Source organism: Cucumis melo, chromosome 11, assembly GCF_025177605.1.
Source record: "Cucumis melo cultivar AY chromosome 11, USDA_Cmelo_AY_1.0, whole genome shotgun sequence".
Lineage (NCBI taxonomy): Eukaryota > Viridiplantae > Streptophyta > Magnoliopsida > Cucurbitales > Cucurbitaceae > Cucumis > Cucumis melo.
In genome coordinates, this window is record NC_066867.1 from 27,852,449 (window position 1) to 27,861,384 (window position 8,936).

General features: G+C 32.8%; 1 protein-coding gene across 2 annotated transcripts; it reads right to left on the reverse strand.

The window, feature by feature from the left end:
* Positions 1-2,310: 2,310 nt before the first annotated feature.
* On the reverse strand, positions 2,311-6,549 carry LOC103501958 (protein CNGC15b). Of its 2 annotated transcripts, none has more exons than XM_008465735.3 (8): positions 6,464-6,549; positions 5,721-5,798; positions 5,023-5,572; positions 4,719-4,931; positions 4,313-4,602; positions 3,774-3,885; positions 3,448-3,684; positions 2,311-3,315 (listed from the first exon to the last, which is right to left on the reverse strand). In XM_008465735.3, exons 2-8 carry the CDS (start codon positions 5,747-5,749, stop codon positions 2,644-2,646), a joined length of 2,103 nt encoding a protein of 700 aa, XP_008463957.1. In that variant the 5' UTR covers positions 5,750-5,798; positions 6,464-6,549; the 3' UTR covers positions 2,311-2,643. The 2 variants fall into 2 exon arrangements, with proteins under 2 accessions (XP_008463957.1, XP_008463958.1); XM_008465736.3 differs by lacking the exon at positions 6,464-6,549 and adding an exon at positions 6,252-6,383.
* Between the last annotated feature and the right edge of the window lie 2,387 nt (positions 6,550-8,936).

Genomic DNA, 8,936 nt, shown 5'->3' on the forward strand with positions numbered 1-8,936 from the left:
ATATTTTCATTTTGACTAAAAGATGAATAAAGAGGGGGCTAAATGTCATCTTCTTCCTCCTTCACTTTACCGTTGTTCACGTTGAAATGTTTTAAGCTGTTGTTAACATTTGGGTTTTCTTAATTTCACATGAGCAAATATTTTTTTTATATTATTGTTTTTGTTGCCAAATAAGCATGAAAAAAGAAAAAAAGAAAAAGAAAAAGCAACGAGATGAAAAATTCAACCAAAATATTTGATCACATCTCCTTTTTCTTGTTCTGTTAATGTTCTCCCAAAATTGCAAATAACCACTCTTCTCTCTCCTCTCTAATTTATCAACACTTGAAAAAGGAAAAAGAAAATGTACCTTAAAAAAATGTATAGTATAAAAAGATCAATTTAGGCATATGAAGCTGCAAAATAAAAGTAAAAGTAACTCACTCGGCTACCATTAAATTTGTAATCTTCTACTAAAGAAAAAATCAAACATTTTGATCTTTATATACTACAAAATTGAAAGAGACTAAAATGGTATTTTAAGCATAGATATATAAAATTGGATGAGATAAAAAAAAAAAAAAAAAAAGAAGAAGAAGAAGAAGGAGAAAAGAGTATTGGACTTTGTTCTAAACTTCACATGGTCGCACAAATAGGAGTGGGGACTTAACCAAATAATGTTTTTCTTTCTATTTGGACCCCAACCATAATTTTGTTTCTTTTTCAGTTGTTGCACTGTCCGAATCATCTTCCTCTTCTTTTCAACATTACTATTTACTTCCTTATTAAATTCATTCTCTTTCATTTTCATTTTTATTTTTAAAAGAAGAAAAGAGAAGAGATGAGAAGAGAAGGGTCTTTCAGCAATTGTTCCCAATCCCAACAACTTTGGCTTTAATTACTCAATTCCGTTTTGTCGTTTCAATAATGCCCTCAACTCTATGCAAATTCTCTCATTGCTCCCTTCTATTTTATCATTTTACAAGAAAAAGTCCTAAACGTGTTTTAAGTAAAGTACGTTCCTTTTTGTTTTACTTTTTTCCTTCTCTTTTTCCATTTTCTTTCTTTCAAACTTTTGCTAAACTATAATGAATTACAGAGTTTGAAATTTGGGTCAAAAGAATCATCTTTTTCCAACTAAATTCATACTGATCAACTACTATCACCCTCATCTTCCATTACACTCTCAATTTTTTACTATTTACAATCTTATAATCAATTTATATTACATTTTAGTTTCTATGGAACCCCATTTAACAAAATAATATATTATCTAACATTAAATGTAAATAACACATATTACGAAGCTTCATTTTTCATAACCCTTAGCAATGCCCTAATCAACTTTAGAGGGTTAAATGTTGTCTACCACATACTCACTCTTTGATGTATGAAATCTAAATAAAATGAGAATAAATGGACCGTTTAAGTCTTTTTTATGGTTGTTTTTTTTTTTTAATCCTATATGAAATTCAATTTAAAAATTAAAATAAATCATTGATTTTTGTTAGTTTAATTAAATAAGATTGTCATATGGTCAAAAAAAGAAAGAAAAAAAAAAGTTAATGCACAACTTTATTTTGTTGGACCCTAAAAGTGTAAGCTGAGATTTAATATATAGAAGTCATGAATGTGAATGTCTAAAATGAGGCTATAAATCATTTACTTCAAATGCTTTATTTTATAATTGACAACTTTCAATGACCAACTTTAGAGGGAATGTGAAATCGACTCATCCTTCCTAAATTTGAAAGTTGTTCTAAGTTTTTTCCAATACAATAAAGGGGCAATTAGTTGGTTCCACTAAAAAGAAAAGGGCCCATTTAGTACGAGGTTTGAAACTTTGAAGTGGAATGTGGGCCTTTGGATTTATCTCCAGCTAGAGCCCATTTTCCACCTTGGGCCCTGTGCATCAAATGAGTCCACGCTCCCTCTAAATTTGCCATTTCCTCCCATTCCTCTTAACGTAACGTACATGTATAAGTTATAACTATTCTCATGGTGTTTTCTTAACAAAAGCATCTATGCATAAATTCTTGCGCCACAAATATAAGAAAAAAAAAAAAGACATGAAAAGAGTGGTAGGCTTTACACTACACTGGTACGGGCAACTCACACAAAAGTTGACATAGTGGACAAAAGGGTATATACAGTATAAAATTTGCATACCTCTAGGTTTGTTGATCCATCTTCTGATCCCATGACTGCCAGAGTTCAATGTCAAGTTAAGTGCTAATTAATTAGCTTAGTTTATTAAATTAACCACCAATTATCATTTCAAAATTGCAAAATATTAGAACTCAAAAAGGAAAAAATATAAAAATATATATGTACTAGAAGAATATAAATTTTAAATTGGAGTAAAATATAAAAACCTCAAACATGGAGTTCTCAAGTAAATCAAACCCAATTACTATAATTAACATACAAATTATAGAAACTTATTGTGATGCTTTACATCATTCATACATCTCTTTGAACTACTTCCCCTTGTTTCTTCATGGTGTTACACTTACACCACATCCTTCAAATCTACCTAACACAAGAAAAAGTCAACAGACTTTCATTTTACACAAAACAACCAGTAGTAGTATAGCTTCACCATCCACACCCCACCTGTATAGACTCAGTTGCTGGCTTTTCAGCCCAAGCTCCATTGTCACTTTACTCCTCAACAATGGAGAAGTCAGGCTCTTCTGGCTTCTGCAATGAGCTTACGACCCCAGCATCCGAAACACAACGCTTATTCAATCCCCTTCTAGCATTTCCTGAGCGTGAATCCAAGTTTGATGTCATTGGTGGTGAACGTGGGGACTCGACTTTGGTAGCTGGATAACTCTCTCTAGCCCTGAGTTCAGCACGCTCTTTCCGTCTCTTATATCTTCGCCATGCTGCTTGAACAAAGCATGCAGCCCATGTTCGCCATTGATGTGAGTAGAATCGAAACTTGTGTCTCAGTTGTTTGCTGTGGAGTCTTCTGAACTGGGAGGATACAAATTTCAAGTCCTCAGCTATAAGAGCAAATGCTTCTACCTCGGAGATGGCTTTGACCGTGCGAGTTGAAGAAGGAAGCACAACACTTGGACGAGGGTCAAGAGCCCAAGTCAGCAGCTCCTCACCACAGAAATCACCCGGACCAATACGACAGGAGTTGAAAAATCCAGTTCTACCACCGTTAGTGGTGTATGAGTCAAGATGACCTCTGATTATGAATAGCATTTCATTGACGGGGTCACCTTCTCGCACAAGAAATGTGCCTTCTGTGCTCAAGGCGGGTTTAAGTCTCTCACATATTGCATCTAGCATTCTTTCATCCATTTGATCAAACAATGGAACCTGCCAAAATCAAGAAGCGGGTGCACAGAGATGAATCGGTTTAATTTGCCACAAATTGTAATTCGCAAGCAGTCATTTCCAACACTGTTCCTCCATATCCATATGTCATGTAAATTTATATGTGAAACCTACCCTTCGAACGAGGTCAAGGCAAAGGTGACGTTTTATGTCTCTTCGGAGATCCAAGGGAAGACTTCTAAGCAGCACTTCTTCATCGACTCCTCGAGTTGCTACCCACTTATACTGATCATATCTGCGGACAGATTGTCTGAGCTCTGGAGGTAGTTGCCTGTGGTGCATCCATTGTTCTGTATCAGTTCTCCTTATTCTCCACTCTTCTAATCGAACTGTTGTCGATTGGAGATATTTCTGCATAATATAGTGCGTGATTTAGATTTAAGCGGAAGGTGATTATAAACTATTGGTTAATTGCAATAGCTATTATATGAAGGGCTTACCTGCATATTACCAATGAGCAATGCAAACAGAACCAATCCAAGAGTTGCCACAATAATGGCAAAAATTATTTCCCCAACAAAAGTGCTTGTGGCAAGATTTTGTCCCAAGGAACTGCACATATAAATGGAAGGAAGTTGAATTTTTTGTATTGAACTATTTAAGGACTGAAGGGTCACTAGTAAGCCAGAACACATTTTTTTCTAGGAACCAGAAGAATACATTAAACAGCCACGATAGTGAGTGACATAGAAATGGAAACGACTAACGTCCACAAGCTTCATAACAACATAATGTTCTTCCCTTAAAAATAAACTTTTCAGAGGTACGTTTCCTGATCTTCAACCATTTAATGGTTCAACGAACATTTTTCCTTGAGAAAAACAATTTCTACTTGGCCTATGGAGCCCCTGATCACATGGGAGGCCTCTCTCTCTCTAAATCATACGAAAAATAACATAATGTGAAATTGTACCTTCTTATTAGAAAAAAAATAAAAATAAAACTGTGCTAACATAATCAAAATGCAGGCGTAGCTCACCTGAGATTTTTCAGGCCCCACCAAAGACAGTAGAAGTACTTGTTGAAAAATGGTGAGGTTGTGACATGGAAAGTTATTGCATCACCATATATACCAAATTGATAAAAGGAACCATTTGGATTGCATGAGCTTTTAATGTTGCTCGTATTAAACCATGAATCCCTTTGAGGGTCATCAACCTTATGACAATCAAAAAATCCATCTTTACAAGATTTGTCAAAATAACAAAGTCTTCTCCAGCATGCTTCTTGTCGCTCAATTGAAAGAAGGTACCAGCAGGCTCCTAAAACCTTTTCAAAGGATAAAACAGTAGGGGAAGTGAGATAAAAATAAGTTATTCCTTTTCATTTTAAACCCTAATTTCCACTTCAGAGACAATTAGAATAGGCAATAGTCTTCTACTTACATGGCTTGCCAACATATAAAGAATCAGGTTATAAGCAGCTCCAGCCCATGCTGTTTGTGTCACAAGTCCAGTGGCTTTAACAATTTGTGTTGAGAGAGGAAATATGAGAAAAAGCCTTGGGAAGTACTGGAATATGAGAAAGAACCTTAGAAAGTTCTTGGTGTTAGTCATTGTTGAACCACTAAGGTTGGGAATGACAATCCAGATCAGTACCTACAAAGACCCAAGGCCCAACGCTCAGATCAACAATTTGACAATCTCACATAGAACACCTATGGAAAAGCAACTGATGGACCACATATACCTGGGGAACTGGCACGGCTGCAATGAGATCAATCCAGAAACCATGGCGTAGATACCTTATTGCTATCTTACAAGGATCTATAACAAGCTCTCCTCTCCCAAATACACGAGAAGAGGGCGCAACATAAGCTGTACGAAACTTAATAAAAATCTGAATTGTGTAGAAAACATCTGCTATAGATCTTATAGTTGTGAGGACGACTTCAAGACTTACTCCTATATCAATACACACCTTATCCCTGACCACAGGCAAGTAAAAGAAAAGAGGGTCTACAAACAAAGAGATTAAACAAGCAACTAAAAATATCTTATTCCATCGCCTTATGACTTGCCCCCTAGGATCCAGTATTTTTCTTTGTACTCTCTCATAATCCTCTGAGAAAACTCTAGACAAGACTTTAGCTCTCAGGGATCGTCCAGACTTCCTAGAAGCGGCTGTCCTCTTGCCACTCAATTCCGGTATTTGTGTGCCATCAATGTTGTATATGATCTTTGTCACACCACCACCATTGATAGTAGGCAGGGCAGAGGATTCAAGATCGTCTTGGAACCTGAATCAAAAAACATCTTCGAATCATAAACGTCATGATGCCTAAATCCCTACTAAGTGCAAATCAAATACAATACAATGATAGAGAAAAGAACAAAAATAGTATTAAAAATTGTGTCCTCAGGTCTAAGATTGAAAAGGTAACTAACCTTACGGATCTAGAACTACCATAAGCCATAAAGATCTTCTCAAATGAAAACTTTGGCTGCAGTTCTAATGGAGTTAACCTGCAACACAAGGAAATAACAGTAGAGGTCAGAAGTCAGCAAATGCCAAATTATGTTAAGTTCATAATAACTGAAAAAAACAAGGCATGAATTCAAGGCCACATAAACTAAAGAGGAAGGTTTTTCCATGCCTGGTGTAACCATGAATCATGTGAATTAAAAGATTGCAGCAAGGATAAAGCTGTAAAGCCTCTCAAACTCCAAATGAACAAGTTGGACATGTGAGTATTTTGTATTATAATACCCTTTTCAACAACCAAATACTTTCCAAGTAGGCTATCAAAGAGAATTGCATCTCAAACCAAGTTCATTAAACTAATTCCAATTTCTTTAAAACCAAACACTTTCCTCCCTCATTCACAAAAACACCGACAAGAGAAAGAGGGGAAAAACAGTAAGATTGCATCTCAATAAGAACAAGTAAAAAACTGGTGATGGGTTTTGCAGGAATACCTGTTTCAAAGCATAAAGAGAAGGATTTATTGTAGTTATCGCCCAAAAGAGAAGTTGAAAATCAGAATATGAATGAAATGGGGAAATGGGGTTTGAAATATTCAATGAAACAGACATGGGAAAAGAAAAATGAGAGAGTACGAAAAGGTTAGTATGTGAGTTCAAAAAGAGAAGAATGACACTGAAAAATTATGAAATAAAAAAATGGTTACCAAGAAGAAGCGCTTCCATGAGTCTGTGAAAGAGACAGAGAGAGACAATCCAAAAACAGAGAATGGGTCTAAAGAAGTTTCATAAGATGGCAGAAGAAAAGATGCTTCTTTTGGACTTTTTTCTAAGAAAATATAATTTAAAGTTTTCTTTTTTTAAAAAAAGAAAGGAACTTTTTTCCCATTTTACCCTGCTGCAGCCATTGTTGTGTATTGATGTAATGATCATAAGGAGTTGACTCTTTATATTCTATCAAGGAATTAAGAAAAGCCAAAAACTGACTTTCTTTTTCTTGTTCCTTTTCATTTTTCCTTTGAGGAAACCAACACTTGGCTTTTTTGTTGGGATATTACATATGTACTTCATCTTACCATTATTGCGACTTTTGAAATAAACACAATCTTAAAAATTAATAACAACAAAAACAAAATCAATGTGTGTGCACTTTTCAAATTTTGTTTAATACTCTCCATTTATATAATTGTATCTCAAAATGATAAAATTCTGAAAAGAGACGATGTGTAGTCTTTGCAATAAATTAATGACTAAGTTATTAAGGTTGTATTTATAATTCTTATTTTTTTTACCTTTTGATAGTTAAGTTTCAAACACTAAGTTAAGTTTTGAATACTAAAAAAAAACTTTTTTAATTTTTTTTTAAATTGTTAAGAATTTAACTCAAATACTTCAGACAAATGAAAATTATTGTAAGAAAGTTGATAGAAAATGAACTTATTGTTAAAGAAAAAAAAAATCAGATCAAATGACTACCCAATACCTAAAAATGCTATTAGAAGAATATTTTTATTATTTGGGATATCACAATATTCTACGTTCCACATTTGATACATGTTGTAAAAGTACTTTTGAAATAGAAATCCTTTAGAATATTGAATGAAAAATGACATGTGGTAATATGGAACAACACAAAATAACCATTACATACTTGCGTTAAGTTCTAAAAAACTAAATTCTAAATTTAGACATATCAACTTTTTGCCAATATTCTAACATCCTTCTTCATTGATGTTTTGAAATGCATATGAAAAGTTCTTAATCATGTAACTTTTCAAATAAGAACATAAACAATATTTTATTTTAAAATTTAACTAATATTTAAATGAATTACTAAGAATTTGAAGTTAATGACTCAATAAAATATAAAATTACATTTTTCTCAATTTGATAGAGAAGACAATTTACCACATTAAATGGATATTTTAAATTTGATTGAGATTAGGGATCAACGAACTAATAAAGAGAACAAACCAAACAACAAACTCAATAAGATTCAACTACAACACTTTGTATTAGATTCATGCATACATAAACGTCTACAACTCGAATCTTATATATCTTCGTAAAGACATAAAATTTGGAAGTTAAAAGATAAATAAAACATAATGGATATTTTATCAAAATAATTATATATATAGAAAAATATATGAGATGCCATAAACTTAGGTTGATCCAGAGTTTTAGTATTAACAAACAAGATTAAGATTGCATCTTGGGGAATGTATTTAAAAGATGTGTGTAAATAATTAATTAAATGAAATACCTTATGAAAGATTGTGCAATTCTTTAACTGCCTCTGCACCAACAAAGCCAAACTAATTTTAGTGGGTTTTTCTATGGTTTTGTATTTTAAGAGATGGACAACAAAATAAATGTAATATTATGTGGTTGTGTTTATGCTTCTGTTGTCTCTCTCTCTCTATATATAGAGAGAGAGTTGGGGATAGGGAATTTTTCAAGTGAAAATTCATTGCAACTTAATTACTAAATGGACTTATTTATTAAAAGTATACTTTTAATGTTTGTGGTTTGGTCTCCCCATTTTCTCTAGGAAAATATTAGAATAATTTAATGAACTTCTTCCACAATACTGGATCTTTTTAATTACAAATTAAAATTCAAATATTGTTTTCTAGTTTCAAATTATGTAAATATAACATTCTTACCTTATTACATTTTATCTCACTGAATTTTATTTATTTTGACTCGTTTTTAAAATAGTTACCGTAGTTTTATATACTCAAAACATTGTTTCTACGACTTTAAAATATGATTTTTGTAATTTCAATTTTTTTTTATTACTTGAGATATATAATAAGTAAGTTGGAGCATGTGTAACAAAAATGTTGATATTGTTGAAGCGTGGATCTTGCAAGTGCTAGTTATCGCTGTGGGTCTCTTATAACTCGAACATCTTGTTCGTTTTTTCTTGATTTAATTTCACTTTTCAAGCCAACTTGTACGAAGGTTTTTTGCACTAATGTGATGTGGAGTCTACTATACTTTTAATGTATAATTTAGTATAAATAGTGTAAAAATTAGTTAAGCCATGGAAGGACCATGTTTTCCTTAGATTACTTGTTATTATTATTATTATTATTATTTCTGGCTGAGATTATCAAATGAAGCTATATATAATTTTTTTTTTCTAACTATCACTACATATAACTTCAACAA